Below are 24,234 nucleotides of genomic sequence, written 5' to 3'. Positions count from 1 at the left end.
CAAGCCGCCCATCTCAACATATATCTAATGCTCCATAATGCACTCAATCTTGCATCATATGCTGAGAAATGCACACAGTGATGTACACTAGAGCTTTATCACCTACTTCAAAGAACAAGACAACCTGTTGCTCCAAAGAATGTTAGAACTACCAACTGCAAGTTATGATGTCAAATCACATATAAGGGTTTACCTCACGAAAAAGATACAAGTGCTAAACCATAACAGGTGATGGTACTGCGGAATTATGAAGGTGATTTTGTACTTCACTGCCTAAAATTCAACTTTTATTCTGACAATACATGATGTTCAAGTACTAGGATTAAGCCGTTTTTGCTCTAATACCTAAAAGACAATTAAGGTAAAAGGTACTAACCTCAAGCGATTTATATCTCGGCGTCTTGAAAGAGATTGCCACTTGTTTATGTACATCAGAGGCCTGGAAGTCACCAAATGCCTCCCATTCTATCATACCATCCTTGACCTCATAGAAGCGAACGTGGATGTCTTCTGCTCAACCAGAGTTTTGTTACATATCAGCTATTACTTAGAAAGTATCTCACATGTTAATACTACTTATGTTATTCAATATCTGCAAATTTTCATCATGAATATTGAAAATATTTCTCATTACTGTAAACTACTGATAAGTGTTTCCTGGTAATGTGTTTTGTGACTATGCATATGAATTCCTTATCACAAGATCATTTATCATTTCTTCATAACACTGCCATTGCTAAAATCAGTATATGAAGTCAAATGCTACATTATAACTGGATTTCTACACATATGAGCAAGCACATACATGAGCATTTAGCAATCAAAAGAAAATATTAAACATTTTAACCAAAAGCATATTTTCAATATCATCATGCAAGAAACTGCCTACCTTTAGTAACCTTATCACACAGAAGAATTATCTCCTTCCCTCCGGCCACACTACTTGTACAATCACTAAGTTTGCAGATTATGAGATCTGATGTGGCTTCTGCAAAAAGAACAAAAAAGTCGATTTAACAATTAACTTGAGTTTCCTTACCAACTTTCAAAATTCATGTTCTTCTAACTGTAGAAAAAATATATTTTTATACTTGATCGCCATTTCCCATATCAGCAACATAATGCCAGGAACAGACAAAGAAAGGTCACACCCACTCGCATCCATTCTCTAACTGCCATGTGCAATGCACAGAAACCAACAACTCCCTATTCACAACAAGATCCTACAGGCCTTTCCTAAGTTTACCCCAGATGCTTCACATGCCCTAGTTCAGTCTACTGACAGCACATCCAGCCCAGTATACCACATCCTTCCAACTCACTCTATCCCGTGCACGCTTTTCACTCTCTTGCATGTTCAGGCCCCGATCGCTCCATCCTTCCACCTCCAATCTGGTCTCTCCGTTCTTTTTATTCCTTCCACTTGTGAAACAAATATCTTGTTTGTCAACCTTTCCTCACTCATTCTCTCCATATATCCTAACTATCTCAGCACATCCACAACTGCTCTCTTAACCAACCACACCCTTTTAATTACTACACATCTCTCTCACCCTTTCATTACTTAATCAAACGACCTCACACCACATATTATCCTAAATCATTTAACGTCCAACACATCCAGCCTCCTCCGCACAGCCTTATCTTAAGTCCCTCCCTCTCATCCACATAATATTGTTGGGACTACTATTCCTTTAATCATACACAATTTTGCCCTTTCAGATAATGTTCTCTCTACACATTCTTCAAAGCTCCTAAAACCTTCATCCCTCCCCAACCCTATGACACTTCTGCTTCCATGGTTCCATTCACTGCCATGTCCATTCCCAGATATCTAAAACACTTTAATTCCTCCACTTTTTATCCATTCAAACTCACCCCCAACTAAACTGTCCCTCAACTCTGCAAAACCTAATACATTTGCAATTATTCACATCTACTTTTAACTTCCTCCTTTCACACAATCTTCCAAACTCAGTAAGCAACTTCTGCAGTTTCATACAAATCTGCCACCAGCTGACTCATTTCCTAAGCCCTCTCATCCCCAACATACTGCATACTCACCCCACTCTCCAAAGTCACTCACATTTATCTCCCTCACCACCCCATTCATAAACAAATCAAACAGCCATGGTAACATCACACGCCCCTGCCACTGACCAAACTTCGCTTAGAACCACTCACTCTCCTCTCTTCCTACTCATATACATCCCTTATGCTCTTGATATCTCTTCTCACTGCTTCTAGCAGCTTTCCTCCTACAACATATATTTGTAAGACCTTCCACATGCCATCTCTATTAACCATATCATATGCTTTTTCCAGATCCATAAATGCCAAATACAAATCCTTCTATTTCTCTAACTATTTCTCAAACATTCTTTAAAGCAAAGACCTGATCCACACATCATCTATCACTTCTGAAACTATACTGTTCATCCCAACTTTATGTTCTGTACCTGCCCTCACCCTCTCAATCACTACCCTTCCACACAACTTTCCATGCACACTAATACTCCTGTAGTATGAACACTCACCTTTACCCCCCTTGCCTTTATACAATGGCACTATACATGCATTCTGCTAATCCTTAGACACCTCACCATGATCCGTAAATACACTGAAAATCCTAACACACCAACCAACAACAGGCACCCCCTTTTGTAAGAAATTCATCTGCATTACCATCCCCTCCAGTTGCCTGGACACATTTCATCTTATATAAGGCTTTCACCAATTCTTCTCTCTTCAGCAAACCACTCTCCATAACTCAATTACTTAATATACCACCCCAACCAAACACCCTACATCTGGCACCCTATCATCAAACACACTTACAGTCTTTCAATATAATCACTCCATCTCATTCTCATCTCATCACTATCTGTTACCACTTCCCCATTTGCCCCCTTTGCTGATGTTCCCACCTGTTCTCAATTTTTGCACATTCTTAACCTCCATTCAAAAATCTCAATCAACCTAAAGTGTAATGATACTTGCCCTCTTTTTCAACCCCTGTACTTTCCTCTTAACCTCCTACCACTTTCTCTTATACATTCCATAATCCTTTGCACTCCTTCCCTGTACATACCACTCAAACACCTTTCTTTCCCACGAGTAACTTTACTTTTTCATTCCACCACCCACTACCCTTCCTAAATGCTTACTATCCACCTTTTAAATGCCTCTTGCCATCTACATCTCTCACACATGCCAGCACTGCTTCCCTTAATATTCCCATTCCTCATCCACTCCCCTAGCTTCCCTTATTCTCACCTTTTACTACACTAAACTCAATCTCCCTGGTATTTCTTCAAATATCTTTTTCAAGTTCACTTACTCTCACTACTCTCTTCTCACTAATCATGTTCCCTCATTTCCAAAAACTTCCAAAATAGTGAACAGACATCTACCAGCTGCCCCTCCCAGCACATTCACACCCAAAAGCCTCTTTTATATGCCTATCAATGAACAAGCAATCCATTAATACCTGACTATCTTTCTTACTCATATAGGTATACTTTTCTACGTCCATCTTTTTATTCCAGGTAATCACCAGGCATTTATTATGTTTTATCTTATATAATAATTAATCACTTGTTCCAATCAATATGAGTCATTTATAGTTATTCATAACTGTAATATTACACAAGTCAAAAAGTAAGTTGCAAAAGTAAGACACAGTATTGTCAAGGTCAGGAAGGTGCCGGCAAAACTGTCTCTTCTGTAACTAAAAACATCCCCTGCCTCATCTTGGTTAACTTCCAATGCTAAAACAGATAGTGCGCATAAAATCACTCTTCACACTAACTGAAGAAAGATCATCATCAAGTTATTCAGGATCATCTGCCTGGTCCTCCAGATGTAGCTAAAACTCACAAATATACGCTGTTACTGCCATGGTTGAAGGATAACTGACGCAGGAAAATTATTGGGCACTGCCACCTCAGCTACCAATCAGGTTTGGTGCACAGCCTTGAAATAGGGATAAGAATCTCACACATAAATATGTGTCCGAGGAGTTGCCTGTCTCTCACATAAGTATCTGACTGAAGTAGTTAAGGACTTATATGAGACACTTCGATACTCTTAACTGTTAAAACATGCCTCTTAGATTTCTTTGACAACCATTCAAATAGAAACCAAAGTATTGATAAAAACTAAGACATTTATGCTTTTAATTACTAAGTGTCAACAGTTAAGCTACCACAACAACTAAAAAATAATATATCCATGTGTAAATCAATCCCCACGAAAGGATCATGTCTATATGCAACTGACCCACCACAATTTATCATTATGAATTAATGATAACACATGCATGCCCTTAATATGACAGATATGCTTACACCACAAAAGGAAAGTCACTTTAAACAACGCTGAATCTTCATCAGTGGATGAAAAGGAGTACAGTCTCATTAAGGGATGTCTCACTTTAGTGGAGGGCATCATTTCCCTAATGATTACAACACAGCCTAAAGCTGCAAAGCCCCATAAAAAGGGTCAACAACTTACATAATTAGCAATGCATATATAGTGTCACTGTACAAAGGCAAAGAGGATAAAGGTGAATGTTCAAACTACAGAGGTATAAGTTTGTTGAGTATTCCTGGGAAATTGTATGGAAGGGGTATTGACTGAGAGGGTAAAGAAATGTACAGAGCATCAGATTGGGGAGGAGCAGTGTGGTTTCAGAAGTGGTAGAGGATGTGTGGATCAGGTGTTTGCTTTAAAGAATGTGTGCGAGAAAAACTTAGAAAAACAGATGGATTTGTATGTAGCAGTTATGGATCTGTAAAAAGTATATGATAGGGTTGATAGAGATGCTTTGCAGAAGGTTTTAAGAGTATATGGTAGGGGAGGTAAGCTGGTAGAAGCAGTGAAAAGTTTTTACCAAGGATGTAAGGTATGTGCATGAGTAGGGAGAGAGGAGAGTGACTGGTTCCCAGTGAAGGCCAGTCTATGCCAGGCAAGTGTGATGTCCCCATGGTTGTTGAATTTGTTTATGGATGGGGTGGTTAGGGAGGTAAATGCATGAGTTCTGGAGAGAGGGGCGAGTATGCAGTCTATTGGGAATGAGGGGGCCTGGGAAGTGAGTTAGCTGTTGTTTGCCGATGATACAGCTCTGATGGCTGATTTGAGTGAGAAACTGCAGAAGTTGGTGACGGAGTTTGGAAAAGTGTGTGAAAGGAGAAAGTTGAGAGTAATTGTGAATAAGAGAAAGGTTATTAGGTTCAGTAGAGTTGAGGAACAAGTTGATTAGGATTTAAGTTTAAAAGGAGAAAAATTGGAGGAAATGAAGTATTTAGATATCCGGGGAAAGGACATCAGCAAGTGGAACCATGGAAGCAGAAGTGAGTCATAAGGTGGGGGAGGGGGTGAAGGTAGTGGGAGCAATGAAGAATGTGGGGAAGGTAAGAATGATATCTGAGAGAGCAAAAATGGGTATGTCCGAAAGAACAGTAGTTTAAACAATACCATATGGCTGCGAGGCATGGGATATAGAAAGGGTTGTACAGAGGAGGATGGATGTGTGGAAATGAAATGTGTAAGGACAATGTGTGGTGTGAGGTAGTTTGATCAAGGAAGAAATGAAATGTTAAGAGAGATAAGTGGAAATAAAAAAGAGAGTGGTTGAGAGACCAGAAGAGGGTGTATTGAAATGCTTTAGATATATGAAGAGAATGAGCGAGGAAAAATTGACAAGAGGATATGTGTGTCAGAGGTGGAGGGAACAAGGAAAAGTGGGCGACAAATCTGGAGGTGGAAGGATGGAAAGAAAAAGATTCTAAGCGATCGAGGCCTAAACAAACAGGAAGGTAAGAGATGTGCACGGAATAGAGTGAATTGAAACGATGTGGTATACTGGGGTCAATGTTCTGTCAATGGGCTGAAACAGGGTGTGTGAAACGTCTGGGGTAAACCATAGAAAGATCTGTTGGGCCTGGATGTGGATAGGGAGCTGTGGTTTCAGTGCATTACATATGACAGCTAGAAACTGAATGTGAACAAATGTTGCCTTTTTTGTCCGTCTTCCTGGCACAACCTCGCTGAAGCAGGGGGGGTAGCAATGCTGTTTCCTCTGGGGCATGGTAGCCCCAGGAATGGATGAAGGCAAGCAAGTATGAATATGTATATGAGTATATATGCATATGTCTGTGTATGTGTTTGTATATATATATGTATATCTTAATATGTATATGTATATAAATATGCATGTATGGGCATTTATGTATATACATATGTGCATATGAGTGGATGGACCATTCTTCGTCTGCTTCCTGGCGCTATCTCGCTGACACAGGAAACAGTAATTAAGTATAATGAATGATAAAATGAATACACTACAGAAGTTGGTGGCTGACTTTGGAAAAGTGTGTAAAAGGGGAAAGTTGAGAGTATATGTGGATAAGAACAAGGTTATTAGGTTCAGTAAGGTTGAAGAACAAGTTAATTGGGTTGCAAGTTTGAATGGAGAAAAATCGGAGGATGTGAAGTGCTTTAGATAGTTGGTAGTGGATTTAGCAGCAGATGGAACACTGGAAGTGGAAAAGAGTCACAGAGTGGGGGAGGGGGCGAAGGTTCTGGAAGCAATGAAGAATGTGTGAGGAAGAGAACGTTATATTGGAGAGCAAAAATGGATATGTTTGAAGGAATAGTATTCCAACAATATCATATGGTTGCATGGCATGGGCTATAGATAGGTTTGTACAGAGGAGGGTGGATGTGTTGGAAATGAAATGTTTGAGGATATGTGGTGTGAGATAGTTTGATTAAGTAAGTAAGAGAGATGTGTGGAAATAAAAAGTGTGGCTGAGAGAGCAGAAGAGGGTGTGTTTAAATGGTTCAGACATATGGAGAGAATGATAGAGGAAAGATTGACAAAAAGGATATGTGTCAGAGGTGGAGGGGACAAGAAGTGGGAGACCAAATTGATGGTGGAAGGATGGAGTGGAAAAGATTTTGAGCAATCAGAGCCTGAACATACAGGAGGGTGAGAAGTGTGCAAGGAATAGATCGAATTGGAAAGATGTGGTATACCAAGGTCGATGTGCTGTCAATAGACCGAGCCAGGGTATGTGAAGCATCTGGGGTAAACCATGGAAAGGTCTATGGGGCCTGGATGTGGATAGGGAGCTCTGGTTTCAGTGCATTACACATGACAGCCAGAGACTGAGTCTGAACAAATGTTGCCTTTATTTATGTCTGTTTCTCCTGGTGCTACCTTGCTGAAGCGGGGGATAGCAATGCTTTTTTCTGTGAGGCGGGGAGGCGACAGGAAAGGATAAAGACAAGCAAGTATGAATATGTACATGTATATCTCTGTGTATGTATATATATATATGTGTATATGTATATGCATTTATATGTGCATATTTGGGCATTTATGTACATATATGAGTATATGAGTGGATGGGCCATTCTTCGTCTGTTTCCTGAGGCAACCCCTCTTATGCAGGAAACAGCAATTAAGTATAATATAAATATCATATCTATTTATCTATCATACTTTGTCGCTGTCTCCCGCATTTGCGAGGTAGCACAAGGAAACAGACGAAAGAATGGCAAACCCACCCACCCACATACACATGTATATACATACACACCCACACACATACATGTACATACCTATACATTTCAACGTATACATACATATACATACACAGACATATACCTATATACACATGTACATATTCATACTTGCTGCCTTCATCCATTCCCGTCGCCACCCCGCAAAACATGAAATGGCACCCCCCTCCCGCCACGCATGTGCGAGGTAGCACTAAGAAAAGACGACAAAGGCCAAATTCAACAAACTGACTTAAAAGCCAAAGACACTTTCAGCAGTAAATGGAATAAAAATAAACAAAGTGTCAAAGTTTTATCCAAGAACAATGAGATACTTCAGCACTTGACTTCCCATTTCACAAACTCAAATGCTAAGGGAAAAGGTCCAGATGAATGAAAGTTCGTTATTGTAACACAATATTCAAAAAGGCAATAAGACAATTCAGCAAAGGAGGATGGAAGAATAGAAAATTTGTAAGTAGAATGTTAAGAAGCTTACACAGGAAAGCAAACAAAGGAAAGATGATTTTGAAAGGAAGGTAAGTGGAAAGTTTTGGGGTAATAAGAAACTAAAAAAGTAAAGAAATAGATGTAAGAGTGGAAATGTTGACGTGAGAAGCAAGGAAGGGGAGTTGCTGAATCAAAAGGAGGAAGTAAAAGGAAGGTGGAAAGAGTACTTTGAAGAACTGATGAATGTGGAAGAAGGGGAGGTGGCAGTTGTTACATGCATGGGTATGGAGGATGGAAGGAAGAGGGTACAAGTGAAAGGTCCTATAGCAAAATAGGGAGGTAAGAAGGGTAAGAATGAGGCTGCAAGTAGGAAAGGCACCTGAAGTGGATGGGATTACATCTGAAATGCTGAAGCATGGAGAAGAAAGTGTGATAAAGTGGATGCATCTTATATGTAATTTAGCAAGCAAACAGAAGAATGTGCCTGAGGAATGGTGAAAGCTATTATCATTCCTTTATTCAAAGAAAAGGTGCGAAGGATGAATGTACCAACTATGGGGAAATAAGTCTGTTAAGTTATTTCATTCTTTTTTTAATATACTCTGTCGATGTCTCCCGTGTTAGCAAGGTAGTGCAAGGAAGCAGACAAAAGAATGGCCCAGCCCACCCACATACACATGTAAATACATACGCGTCCACACATGCACATATACATACCTAAACATTTCACCGTATAGGTTATTCATTAATATTTATATTTTATTTTGCTTTGTCGCTGTCTCCCGCGTTAGTGAGGTAGCGCAAGGAAACAGACGAAAGAATGGCCCAACCCACCCACATACACATGTATATACATACACGTCCACACACGCAAATATACATACCTATACATCTGAACGTATACATATATATACACACACAGACATATACATATATACACATGTACATAATTCATACTGTCTGCCTTTATTCATTCCCATCGCCACCCCGCCACACATGAAATAACAACCCCCTCCCCCCTCATGTGTGCAGCGTAGCGCTAGGAAGACAACAAAGGCCCCATTCGTTCACACACAGTCTCCAGCTGTCATGTAATAATGCACTGAAACCACAGCTCCCTTTCCACATCCAGGCCCCACACAACTTTCCATGGTTTACCCCAGACGCTTCACATGCCCTGGTTCAATCCATTGACAACAGGTTGACCCCGGTATAACACATCGTTCCAATTCACTCTATTCCTTATACGCCTTTCACCCTCCTGCATGTTCATGCCCCGATCACTCAAAATCTTTTTCACTCCATCTTTCCACCTCCAATTTGGTCTCCCACTTCTCCTCGTTCCCTCCAACTCTGACACATATATCCTCTTGGTCAATCGTTCCTCACTCATTCTCTCCATGTGACCAAACCATTTCAAAACACCCTCTTCTGCTCTCTCAACCACACTCTTTTTATTACCACACGTCTCTCTTACCCTATCATTACTTAATCAAACCACCTCACAACACATATTGTCCTCAAACATCTCATTTCCAGCACATCCACCCTCCTCTGCACAACTCTATCCATAGCCCACGCCTCGCAATCATACAACATTGTTGGAACCACTATTCCTTCAAACATACCCATTTTTGCTTTCCGAGATAATGATCTCGACTTCCACACATTCTTCAACGCTCCCAGAATTTTCGCCCCCTCCCCCATCCTATGATTCACTTCCGCTTCCATAGTTCCATCTGCTGCCAGATCCACTCCCAGATATCTAAAACACTTCACTTCCTCCAGTTTATCTCCATTTAAACTTACCTCCCAATTGACTTAACCCTCAACCCTACTGGTCCTAATAACCTTCCTCTTATTCACATTTACTCTCAGCTTTCTTCTTTCACACACTTTACCGAACTCAGTCACCAGCTTCTGCAGTTTCTCACATGAATCAGCCACCAGCGCTGTATCATCAGCGAACAACAACTGACTCACTTCCCAAGCTCTCTCATCTACAACAGACTTCATACTTGCCCCTCTTACCAAAATTCTTGCATTCACCTCCCTAACAACCCCATCCATAAACAAATTAAACAACCATGAAGACATCACGCACCCTTGCCGCAAACCAACATTCACTGAGAACCAATCACTTTCCTCTCTTCCTACACATACACATGCCTTACATCCTCGATAAAAACTTTTCACTGCTTCTAACAACTTGCCTCCCACACCATAACACCTTCCACAGAGCATCTCTATCAACTCTATCATATAAGCCTTCTCCAGATCCATAAATGCTACATACAAATCCATTAGCTTTTCTAAGTATTTCTCATATACATTCTTCAAAGCAAACACCTGATCCACACATCCTCTACCACTTCTGAAACCACACTGCTTTTCCCCAATCTGATGCTCTGTACATGCCTTCACCTCTCAATCAATACCCTCCCACATAATTTCCCAGGAATACTCAACACACTTATACCTCTGTTATTTGATCACTCACTTTTATCCCCTATGCCTTTGTACAATGGCACTATGCAAGCATTCCGCCAATCCTCAGACACCTCACCATGAGTCATACATACATTAAATAATCTTATCAACCAGTCAACAACACAGTCACCCCCTTTTTTAATAAATTCCACTGCAATACCATCCAAACATGCTGCCTTGCCAGCTTTCATCTTCTGCAAAGCTTTTACTACCTCTTCTCTGTTTACTAAATCATTCTCCCTAACCCTCTCACTTTGCACACCACCTTCACCAAAACACCCTATATCTGACACTCTATCATCAAACACATTCAACAAACCTTCAAAACACTCACTCCATCTCCTTCTCACATCACCACTACTTGTTATCACCTACCCATTAGCCCCCTTCACTGATGTTCCCCTTGTCTTACATACTTTATTTACCTCCTTCCAAAACTCCTTTTTATTCTCCCTAAAATCTAATGATACTCTCTCAACCCAACTCTCATTTACCCTCTTTTTTACCTCTTGCACCCTTCTCTTGACCTCCTGCCTCTTTCTTTTATACATCTCCCACTCATTTGCATTATTTCCCTGCAAAAATCGTCCATATGCCTCTCTCTTCTCTTTCACTAATAATTTTACTTCTTCATCCCACCACTCACTACCCTTTCTAATTTGCCCACCTCCCAGGCTTCTCATGCCACAAGGCAAATATAAATGCAATTCACAGATTAGCAACAATACACTTCCTTTTCATGTGAGCAGAACAAAAATGACATAAATCAGTGTGTTCACTCTTCACAAGAGCCACCACAAACATAATCTTGCAAGTGTGCAGAGTGATGCCTCACACAGTGAGGGTGCCGCCACCTGAAGCTGGGTGGGAGTGGAGTTGCTGCTGGTGGGTACTCCCCTTGACCCATGGGTGTTGTCGGTTTCACATAGACAAGCAGCCACTGCCATCTACCTTCAATGAGTATTGTCTATGCAGCTTCACCTCTACTACTTCACCCGATCTATCCCACACCTTCAAAGCGACATCCTGCATGCAGACAGGGGTGCCCACAGACAGCTAGGGCAGCTCAATGGCATCACCTACTGGGCTACCCTGCACAAGAGCCTGGCTTTCTGCTATGGCCCGCTCCCTGTTTTGCAGAGCAGTTCTCTATCACTGATTTATCGGATAATGTTGCTGGAGCACTGGGACACAATTTCGCAAATGTCTTCCTGCTGCCAGCTGTGGGGGAGACTTATCCCCCTCTCTTGGAGGGGGATTATGAAATACTAGAACATAGCTTGAGTCGCTTTGCTGTTGTGCAAGCTACCTCCAATACCCGTGTTGCCCCTCAACACCTGTTTGGTTGCCTTTACAGCTGCTTCAGCACATCCATTGGACTGAAGAAAGTGGGCTGAGGAGACACGGGCCATGTAAAAGGCTTCCATCTCCTCACTGTCTAGATTGGTTCCCACATCTGAGGTGATTTCCTTGGGTGCGTCCCATCTCCTGAAGAAGGTGAGCAGCCTTGTGATAACTTGGGAATTACCAACATAGGTTCAAATCCAACCCACTGCACCATGTAAGAGGTGCAATAAAAGCAGGTAGTCCTTCCTCACTTTATCATAAAGAAGTACCTTTTCACAAATGAGGGGAGGCATCACCTCTATCAGTCTGGTTCCGGCCTCCAACTGATCAGTGAACATTCCCACGCTGCCAGGTGCCTGCCACCCAACTATCACACCATACACAAAACCCTACAGTGCTAGAGGAGTTAAAAGAAAGCATGTGAACTTAAATGTGGCACAGAAATAGGTTACATTCAATTTGTCTACAGCTTCAAATTGACATAAAATGATGAACTGGGCTCAAAGTAGCAAATAAATTATAATATCAATAAGTGTAAAGTTTTACATTTTTTTTTTTTTTTAACTATTCGCCATTTCCCGTGTTAGCAAGGTAGCGTTAAGAACAGAGGACTGGGCCTTTGTGGAATATGTGTAAAGTTTTACATATCACTAGTAAAACAAAAAGCCATGCTAAAGTGTGAATTCTGATAAACTGCAAAATCTGAATGAGGAAAACGACTTAGGTGTACTAATCTCTGGTGACCTAAACCCAACCAAGCAGTGCACAGAAACAGTGAAAAGAACAAACAAAATCCTTGGTTTCATATGAACAGCCTTCAAATTTAAGGCCAGGGAAGTCATCCTTACTCTTTATAATTCATTGGTTTGTCTACATCTTGAACAAAGTGTTCAGTTTTGGTCACCCTAACTTTATTAAAAGACATAAACAGAATGGAGAGAATTCAGCATCAAGCTACAAGATGATTCACAGACTGAAAAACAAATCTTATGAGATCATATTCAAATGACATGAATGTATTTAGAAAAGAGAAGGATAAGTGATGATCTAATACAAGTATTCAAAATGAGCTTTGATTACCTTGACCTATCAAGTTACCAAAGACTTGATTTACCTTAAATGGGGCAAAGCCCTTTTTCTTCAACAGGAGTGTTAACATAAGGAACAATTTGCTGATTAGAGTGGTTGAAAGCAGTACTATAGCTATGTTTAAAAAGATACTTATATTTCACTTCAAGTCCACGACTTTCATTATTTGTGCTTTCATAGTCAAAATGACAATTTGCATGTTATTCTTTGTGATTTATCTGTGTGTTTTCTAACTTTTACCACACTATTCTGTGAGTTTCTGATATCCACTTTCATAAACAGCCTTGAAAGGACCCAGTGGTCTGTTACTGACTGTATTCCTCTGTATATCCCATCCCACACACCACTAAATGAAGTGATCCACCAAATAACAGTGTATCAAAGGTACTTGCATTCTGTTATTTATGAACCTATACCCAGAGATCATTTATTTTACATAACCAAGGCTTCTTTCTGCACTCACTAAAACAATACCTTATCAACAGGTATGTTTCACCTTTATTTGAATATAAAAAAAAGAATGGGCAACACAATTACTTTCATATGTAAATCACCTTTACATCAATACAAAAAAGTAACCAGATAAAACACTTACTTTTATCGTATATTGCATTAGAAACTACTGGCTTCAGTGGGAAAGTAAATTTCCCTTTTTCTGGTCCTTCAAGAAATACTTGAAAGCAAAGCCTTAATGCATTTAGGTCAATGCTTTGTGCCTGACTCCTGTGAGTAAATCCAGCTGTAAGAAAAAAATACATATAAGTCTTAAGTATAAATCTCATACACATCCATAACCCTAATGATAAATTCCTTAAAGCATCTTCATGCTTCAAAAATAAGGCTTTAAACACTCATTTCCTGTCTATATGTTAGAGCCCTATCAACAAGTAGGGCATGTGTGCAAGTAAGAAGTGAGGAGGAAGAGTGGTTCCAGCTGAAGGTGGGTTTGAAGCAGGTGTATGTGACAAGAAGTTGAATGCATGGGTCTTGAAGTAAAGAGGTATGCAGCGTTTTACTGTTGGCTAATGACAGAGGAAGGAGGCAGATTATGGTAAGAATCTGCAGAGGCTAGTGTCTAAATTGGGAGAGGGAGTGTTTAAATTTGGGAGAGTGAGTAAAGGGAAAAAAAATCAAAATGTGAATAAAAGCAAGTTACTAGGTTTAGCAGTGGAAAGAGATGTTATCTGGAGACTGAAAAGAGAGAACCTAAAGGAAGTGGGGTGTTTCAGGTAGCCGTTGCTAGGCTGTATCAGGGTATATGAACAGTCAAGGTAAACCATAGTCTGTGGGGCATGAAACTGGATGGTGGTGCCTGGTTTCAATACATCTGACAGCTAGAAATTGGAAGTATGCAAAAAAAAAAAAAGCCATTGTCTATTGTTCATAACAAAACATTTAAGCAGGAAAGGTAATAAACTATAAATACAATGTCTGGAAACAACAATTCTTTTAACAACTAACATTCTGAGGCTCCCTCCATTAATCCAAATCTTTAACTGTATCACTCAATCTCTAAAATCCATTCTCTTCTCATACTAAATACCCCTTACCTGCTATAACTGGTTAACCAACACCCCTATATCAATAAACAACAAATGATTTCTCAGGCCCCCTTCATCCCCAAAATACTGCATACTTACCCCTCTCCACGACTTCTGTATCTACCTCTCTCACCATCCCAAGGTCACATCACACACCCTTGCCACAGACCAATCTTCACTTAGAGCCATTCACTCTCCCATTTTCCTACTGGTGTAGACGTCTGACACTCGTGATAAAACTTCTCACCTATTCTTAACACCTTTCTTCCTATGCCATAAATTCTTAAAACCTTCTATCTATCTACATATATCTTGGATACCCATTCCCTTCGGGAGCTCCCTCAAGGGGGTGGCCATGACAAAAGAAACTTCATAACTGGTGAACTCCAGTGCAGCTTCTTGGCCTTTTTGTGCCTCAACTTGACAGGTCACTAGCAGAGGGCATCTCTAACGCAGTGTTTCCATAGGTTCATATCTAATCATACTGCCTACTCCTACCTAATGCTTCTACCTAATGCTCCTGTCTAATGTTCCTATGTACTACATTTATTCAGTGCTCTCATCATTTTGCCAAAAGGCAGGGCTACCGCATAGCTAGATGTGTACATGTTAAGTGTTGTCAAGTGTTTTATGTGACAAGGGGAGATTGTATGTATGTGGACAGAATGCCAGCAGTCCATGTGTGGGTGAGGCAGAAAGAAAAAACAGCTTCCTGGGTCAGAGGAGTGCAACTTGACAATCACTGAAGAGCTGGCTTGCTATGCATCCATCACTAACCCTCCAAATACCCAGGTGGGTAGTAACAGTAATATACCTCCCTGGTCCATCTATCTATATCTCTAATGCCCATTCCCTCCAGGAACAATTTACATGCCTCCCTCACATACACCATTCCATGCATTCTTCCTCTGTTTCTCTCCCTCCAGTATTCCATCACCCAATTTCCCCATGTCATAGGTGGTCTTCCACTCACACCAATCCTTTAATTGCACTATCATACACTCCCCTTGTAAACTCCCAGTCTTGCATTCTTGACACATGCCCAAATACCTTACAGTATTATGTCTCACCCACAATTAATTCCCTCTGCATTCCTTGCCATACCACATCTCTCATACACACTTTCATTTCTTTCTTCATTCCATCTAGTCGCATCCCATGCTCTTCTCGAACAGCTCATTTCCACAGCCTGGATTATTGCCCTCTGTGCTTCATTCCACATCCATGTTTCAGCTGCATAGGTCAGGGTTGGGAGGACTATGCTCTCTTCACTTCCATACTTACACCTCTACCTTCAATAATTCTATCAAGGAACCCAGTGACTCTTCTACCTGTACTGCTCCCTCCCCTATCTCTCCTTCCATGCCATCACACTCACCCAAGACAGCTCCCAGGTATTTAAATTCCCTCACCTCATCTAGTCTTTTTCCCCATATCCACAGCACAGTTTAGTAAACTTTCTTCTTTCACTCTATATGGTTTTACAAAATCTATTCTTTCACTCACTTTTCCTTTCAAACACCATTACTTTATCTTTACCTTTGCATTTACCTTCAATCTCCTCCACTTACACACATCATAAAACACACAAACTTCAGCAACTCCTCTTCACTCTCTGCAAACACAGTTATCATCCACAAACAGGCTTGCCACTAGCCACCACATCTCACTGACACAGTCCATCTCTGCACCTCTTTTCCCTTGTTTTGCTTTCATCTCTATTATCACTCCATCCATATATATATCAAAAAGCCATGGTGACTTCACACAGCCCTACCTCACACCTACATATCTCCCTAAACTTTCACTCAACTCTCCATCCACTCTTACACATGCATTTGCTCCTCTAAAGGAGGCTTTTACACCATCAACAGTTGTCCTCCTATACCATATATCCTTAACAAATCCCACAAAGCACTCCACTCGACTCTGTCATATGTTCCTCCAGATCCATAAAAGCTGCATACAACTTCTTACCTTTCACTACACACTTTTCCACAGTCCTCTTTAAAAAAAAAAATCTGATCCACACATCCCCTATCTTTCCTAAAACCCCCATGCTCTTTGCTTACTCTGTTTTCATGCTAAATTACATATGAGATGCATCCCCTTCATCACACTTTCAACCTTCATACTTCAGCATTTCAGCCATAATCCCATCCACTTCAAGTGCCTTTCCTACCTTCAGCCTCATTATTGCCCTTCTTACCTCCCTCTTTCCTATGGACCCTTGCACTTGTATCCTTCTTCCATCCTCCATACCCATGCCTGTAACAATTAATGCCTCCCATTCTCCCACATTCATCAGTATTCAAAGTACTCTTTCCATCTTCCTTTCACTTCCTACTTCTGATTCAGCAATTCCCCTTCCTCACTTCTCACATCAACATTTCCACTCATACATCCACCTCTTTCCTTTTTCATCTCCTTCCAGGATAGTTTCTTATCATGCCAAAACTTTTCACTTAACTTTCTCCCAAAATCTCCATCTACTCTTTCTTTGCTTTTTTCTATCAGCTTCTCAATATTCTGCTTACATATTTTATATTCTTCCCTCCTCCTTTGCTGAACTTCCACTGGTACATTTCTACTGAGTAATCTACCAAATGCCTTTTTCTTCTCTTCCACAACACTTCTAATCTTTTCTCTCCACCATGCATTGCCCTTTTAATTCCTGTATTCACTACCTTGTATCCAACTACTGATTCTACAACCTTTACTAGTATTTAGCTAACCATTTTAAAACACCTGATTCACAAATTACTGCTTTCCTACATTCACTGCACTTCCTTCTAAGCTTTCAGTTACCTTCCTTTCATACTCCTCCCAGTATTTTTCCTGATTCATCTCCTCACTTGCCAATACTTTTATCTCACCATTCTTCCTTACACCACACCTCCATTTCTCCCTGATCCTGATCCCCAAAAGAACTGCAAAATGGTCAATCTCAAAAGAATCCTCCCATGACTCTAGCATCCAGCACAGCCTTTCTCAATCTTTCATCCACTGCCACTTAGTCAATCAAAGCCTATTGCTCTTCTCTTCCATCATTCCTCATCCATATATATCTGTGGGTCATTTTGCACTGAAAAAAGATGTTCACAAGGAATAAAACCTCTGTACAAACATCCACAAGATAGCTTCTATTCTCATTTACTCCACACACTCCCCATTTACCTACTATCTCTCCAAGTCCATCACATCCCACTTTCGCATTCATATCACCCAATACGATCATGTTTCTCTCATTCTCAAAACCATTTACACAGTTATTCAAATTCCTCCAGAAAAGCTTCATTTCATCCTTATCTCGTACAGTCTTCACAATCACAGGAGACGGTACACAAACCCATGCATATTTCACAAACCAAATCTTTCTTTTCACCCACACTATTCTTGATCCATTCCATACATTCTCTGTAATGCCCTCTCATACTCTTGGTGATAGCAGAATTGCACATCCTTCTTTTCCTCTACCCCAATAATTTTCATTCATTCCCATCCATACCGCACCTCCTTCCATCCCCTCCCATAACTTGCATTCATTATTTCCATTTTCACTGCACACACCCTGCCTGAGGATATGGGTTTCCCCAATCCCTAGCACATCCATGCTACAACTTTAAAAACCTCTCCAAAATCTCACTCCTTTTACTCTCCCCAGTCATCCCATTCACATTCAGCACCATCACCCCCAAAGCTCTCTTGCCTTTTAACCCTTGACGTAACTGGTAGACTCCAGTGCCGCTTCTTAGCCTCTTATGCTTCACTCTTGACAGCACACTGTTTCCAGATGCAGCAAAGCTTCAAAATTGTACAAACTAAGAAAACAGTACACCTGAGGTGTTTGTCCAAATCTAAAACTATTGCCCATATGTAACTGGGCAATGCCTCCCCCTCTAGTTCCAACTCTAAGGGGTGTACTAACGATGTCACCACAAGAAGGCACGGTGAGACTTGGCTACACCAGTAAAACTAGAGTACCCCTCAAGGTGCTGAAATGCATACTTTTCACAATTCCAAGCTTCTTTACTTTCTACAGTAGCAGTACCTGGTCATATGCTGCCTACCAACTACTACCAAACTACCTATACTTCTTAAGACCTTCCACAAGGCATCTCAATCAACTCCATCACATGCTTTCTCCAAATCAATAAATACCACATTCATTTCTTACAATCCCAGATATATAAAACACTTCATTTCTTCCAATTCCTCTCCATTCAAGCTAATATCCTTGCTTTTCTTCACATTATTCTCAACTTCTTTCTTTCACAGTCTTCCAAACTTAGCCATCAACTTATGCAATTACTACTCACCCCTCTCTACAAGACTCTTGCACTTACCTCTCTCACCATTCTATCCATAAACAAATTAATCAGTCATGGTGACATCACACATCCCTACCACAGACCAACCTTCACTTGGAACCATTCATTCCCATCTCTTCTTGCATTCCATCCTTGATAAAAACTTTTCACTGTTTCTAATAGCTTTCTTCCCACACCATATATTCTTAAAACCTTTTACAAGGCATCTCTATCAACCCTAACATATGCTTTCTCCTGATCCATAAATGCCACATGCAACACATCTGTTTCTCTAAGTATTTCTCACACACATTCTTTACAGCAAACACCTGATCTACATATCCTCTACTACTTCTGAAACCAAACTATTCCTCCCCAGTCTACAATGCTCAGTACATGCCCTTACTATCTCAATTACTAACCACCCATACCACTTACCAGGCACACTCAACTAACTTATACCCTATAGTTTAAACACTCACCTTTATCCCCCATGCATTACACATGCATCCCACTAATTATCAAAGACCTTACCATGATCCATACATACAATGAAAATCCTAGATGACCAGTCAACAACACTGTCATCCCGCTTTCTTAAGAAATTCAACAGCAATAACATCCACTTCAGCCACCTTGCCACATTTCATCATATATAAGGATTTAACTATCTCTTCTTTCCTCACCAAACCACCCTCCTTGACTTTCTCTTAGCATACCACCCAATTCCAAACATCCTGCATCTGCCATCTTATCATCAAAAACATTCAGCAGTTTTTCAACATACTCCATCTCCATACTTCAACACCATCAGTTACCACTTCCCCATTTGCCCCTTCACTGCTGTTCCCATTTGTTCTCAGTTTTTTCAACACCGTTAACCTCGCCTTCACAAGAAAGTGCCCACCAACTGCCCCTCTCAACACAATCACATCCAAAAGTATCTCTCTTGCATACCTATCAATTAGTATGAAATACAATAATGCTCACTTGCCATCTTTCCTTCTCATATACATACACTTGTGTATGTCATTCTTTTCCAACCAGGTATTTCCCAATCACCAAGCCGTTTTCTGCACATAATTCCAAAAGCTGTTCACCATCTCCATTCATAATACTGAAGACCCTATACCCCCAAATGATATCCTCAACTGCTGCATTACTTACCCTTGCATTCAAATCACCCATCACTAATACTAAATCTTTTGCATCAAAACTACTGACACGCTCACTCACCTGACCTCAAAACAATTGCCTTTCATGATCTTTCTTCTTATAGATAGGCGCATAAGGCCTAATAGTCACCCATCTCAATCTATATTCAATTTTTTCCTATATCAGTCTACAATTCATTTCCTTCACTAAGTCACACACTCCCACGACTCCTGATTCAGCAGTATTGCTACCCCTACCTTAAGTCTGCCCTCTCACAAGCACCCTACTTTATTCTTTGAACCCCAACTTTACTCTTTGGGCATTTCCAATCCATTCTTCTCCTTTACCCTTGAGATTTATTTCACCAACAGCCAGACGGCAAGTATAGCACAGTGTTTGTAGAGGTTCCTACATAATGTTCTTACTGACTACTTCTACCTAACGCTCCCGCTCAACGTTTTTACCAACTAATTCTATCTATGTTTCCACCTAAAGCCATCTTGGTTATACAATAGGTGCTGCTCCCTCCACACCTTCAAAGTATGGCCTATGGCTCGAAATGCTTCTTGGTCATTCAATAATTCCTGTACTTTGCACAACTTCTATTTCACCTCACACTTGATTTTGGAGAAGCAGTTTTCAATGAGGTTCAGAAAGGTGCCATATGAGGGAAACTTCAGCACTAGGACATCTCCAACATTTTCCATGGAACTGTGGGTTGGAGCATTACTGATGAAAACAACAACTCATTCTTCACTCAGTAATACAGAGAAGTTTTGCAGACATTCATCATTCCTCTCCCTGTGAACTCCAACCATGTCACTGTAGACCATGTCTGCCTGGTCCTGACAGCCATGATGAAGGTCATTTCCTCCCTAACACATAATTAAAGTGCCCATTGCCTGGCTACAATCAGCCCTTGCAACCAAGGGAGGTAAATGGTGTGTCCTAAAGCCCACTTGAAATATCCAGTCAGCATTACTCATAAAGGGAGAAAATGTAAATAATTTTTCAAATTTTCTTTTATGAACTTTAGAAGAAATTTTTTTTTCTTTTTTTTTTTTTGCTCTGTCGCTGTCTCCCGCATTAGCGAGGTAGCACAAGGAAACAGACGAAAGAATGGCCCAACCTGCCCACAGACATATGTATATACATACACGTCCACACACGCACAATATACATACCTATACATCTCAATGGACACATATATATACACACACAGACATATACATATATACACATGTACATAATTCATACTGTCTGCCTTTATTTGTTCCCATCGCCACCTTGCCACACATGGAATAACAACCCCCTCCCCCCTCATGTGTGCGAGGTAGCGCTAGGAAAAGATAACAAAGGCCCCATTCGTTCACACTCAGTCTCTAGCTGTCATGTAATAATGCACCGAAACCACACCTCCCTTTCCACATCCAGGCCCCACAGAACTTTCCATGGTTTACCCTAGATGCTTCACATGCCCTGGTTCAATCCATTGACAGCACGTCAACCCCGGTATACCACATCATTCCAATTCACTCTATTCCTTGCACGCCTTTCACCCTCCTGCATGTTCAGGCCGCGATCACTCAAAATCTTTTTCACTCCATCTTTCCACCTCCAATTTGGTCTCCCACTTCTCCTCGTTCCCTCCACCTCTGACACATATATCCTCTTGGTCAATCTTTCCTCACTCCTTCTCTCCATGTGACCAAACCATTTCAAAACACCCTCTTCTGCTCTCTCAACCACACTCAGTGAAGAAAATATGTGGTAATATACTTTCATTAAGGTTATGTAATGCATGAATTATGAAAAGAACACAAACTGATGATCTGAGTTAAAAGAGCTTTCCATTACACAAACCAGATTTTTAAAGGTTCACTGATAATCACATAAAGTAACACAGCACAATATACTTATAACATTCACAGAAATTGTGTTCAAGGATCATCAGTGTTGCTTGATGCATTCTTGACTTGATGTAGTGTAATAAAGGACAGATATGTGTCCAGTGTAGTGTGCTTACAGGGACTTTTAACTGTAAGGCATGGCTTCTCTAGGAGCAGAGTGGCAGTTGGGTCAGTCTCTACCACCATAAGACTTGCATAAGACTTAAGTCAATCACATCTCAAACAACTTTCTTCTGCTAAAATGTCTCTCTTCTCATAGATGACACTTCACAACACTCTTTCACAACACTCCATCCTAGTTCTCTTTATCCCCAGCCGCTCATCCAAAGCAATGTGGTTACCACCTGCCCTATAGGTTTTAATAAGTCACCACCTGTCTTCCTCAAGTACTCATTTCTAAGACATCTTGAAATGCAGCGTGAAAGTTTGGAAGCTGCTGCTTTCAAATTACCTTGCATAAACTGAATAAACAGTCAAAGCAAGAGCCAGTAAAACAGTACATAACAGAACCTAATCAGCCCTACAATTTCAGAAAACAACAAACCACTTTATTTTGCTGACTGAAATGTCATAAACAATGCTCAAAACAAGTTTGAACAAGCAGGAAATCAAGCCAGGAAATTATCTATAGCTCAAAGTAAACTATCACTATAGTTAAAACAACTTATAAAACCAGATAATTCTTTGACAGCTTTATTTGCAAACTGTCTAAAACAAATCGTTTTCAAAATTAGGTTTAGGCATATCCAATTCTCATAAGGAAAGGCCAATTTCAAAAGTTAATGTCATGTCAACAGAAAGTTTTTCATTTCTGAATGGTCTTTAGTTCATTTCTTTTGAGATAGGTATTTCACTTTGAGAAATACTGGTTTCAAATTGATATAATTTAATTATTGTCAGTATTTCCTGATAGTGGTAAAAAAATGTCATTACACACTGAAAATAGATGAAGACAGGTGAATATAAGAATATACTCAAATTTGAAATAAACTATGTTGCATCTTGATAGTGCAAACAAAAAGAAATGTAAGAATGTGAAATGGGGTTGTACTTACTTTGAAAAGGATCAACGCGTATTTCTTCTCTTAGTTTAAGAGCATCCTCCACATCACGTTTTTTGACACATTGAATGCCCAAGTTGCTAAAAACACATTGCATGGAATCATTGCCGATGGTCATTGTACATACACCCTTTTTACAACCCTCCTTCCCCACCAGGTTGTGAGGATGTGGACGATAGGGTGGGTCCACTGTTACACATGACACAACCACCACAGCAGGGCCTTTGTATCCCATTACCTATGTAAAAAGAGATAACAACAATTAGCAACATTACTGTGGTAAGCAACTAAAAAAACATTGAAATTCCAAAGCTGACAAAAGTTGCCAATTTACTGAAATTCATTAAATACTACAGTATCATGAACCAACTGAAGCCTCAAACATGATTAGGTTTTTCTTCATACATCACCATTTTCCATATTAGTGAGCCCTGGCAGGGTGGTATCTAAATGTAACTCACCCCTACGCTTATCCAAAGTGTGAAAATATTCAACTCGCCCCAATCTTAAAGCTCTTGTACGAATAGTTTACTAATAACTATTATGACCCAGTTCTGTAAAATACTTAATACCTCAACAGTGAATTTTCAGTTGAATGGGTGCCTACTTCCAATAAACATTCATTCATTTATTTACTTATTTACTGATCTATATAAAAATGGCCGCATTCATTAATATCCATTCTCTACCTGTCATGTGCAATTCACCGAAACCACAGCTCCCTATCCACAACCAGGCCCCACAGATTTTCCCGAGTAAACCCCAGCCACTTCACATGCCCCTGTTCAGTCCAATAAAAACAAATCGACCCCTGTAAACCACATCATTTCAATTCACTCTATACTAGGCATACCTTTAACCTTCTTGCATGATGAGGCCCCGATCATTCAAAATCTCTTTCACACCATCCTTCCATCTCCAATTCAGTCTCTCCTTCTCCCTGCTCCTCCACTTCTGACACATAGCCTATTTGTAAACCATTCCTCACTCATTCTCTCAACCACACTCTTTCTTACCACACCTTTCTCTTATCTTTTTGTTAATCAAATTACTCACACCATATAGCCCTTAAATATTTCATTTCCAACACCTCTACCCTCCTCTGCACAAAATCATCTACAGTCCATACCTCACATCCACATGAAGTTGTCAGGACTACTATACCTTCAAACATACCCATTTCTGCTCTCCCAGATAACAATCTCTCTTTCCACACATCTTTTAATGCTCCCAGAACCTTCATCCCCTTATCTAACCCATGACTCACTTCCACTTTCATAGTTCTATGCAGTGCCATGTACACTTCCAAGTA

The 24,234-nt window shown here is 40.3% G+C and overlaps 1 protein-coding gene across 8 annotated transcripts in view; it reads right to left on the bottom strand.

Annotated features, from left to right (window-relative positions):
- The window catches only part of LOC139762302 (proto-oncogene c-Rel-like), a 280,381-nt gene that overhangs the window by 146,592 nt on the left and 109,555 nt on the right, over nt 1-24,234 (bottom strand). For all 8 annotated transcript variants that reach the window (XM_071686905.1, XM_071686903.1, XM_071686902.1 and 5 more), the window contains 4 exons: nt 22,917-23,160; nt 13,541-13,684; nt 890-988; nt 377-510 (listed from right to left, as the gene is read on the bottom strand). In XM_071686905.1, coding sequence (XP_071543006.1) covers nt 377-510; nt 890-988; nt 13,541-13,684; nt 22,917-23,160 — 621 coding nt within the window. The remainder of the gene's footprint in view (nt 1-376; nt 511-889; nt 989-13,540; nt 13,685-22,916; nt 23,161-24,234) is intronic.

Source organism: Panulirus ornatus, chromosome 43 (assembly GCF_036320965.1).
Source record: "Panulirus ornatus isolate Po-2019 chromosome 43, ASM3632096v1, whole genome shotgun sequence".
NCBI lineage: Eukaryota > Metazoa > Arthropoda > Malacostraca > Decapoda > Palinuridae > Panulirus > Panulirus ornatus.
The sequence above is the reverse complement of the archived record's forward strand: the minus strand, read 5'-3'. Positions and strand labels throughout refer to the sequence as shown.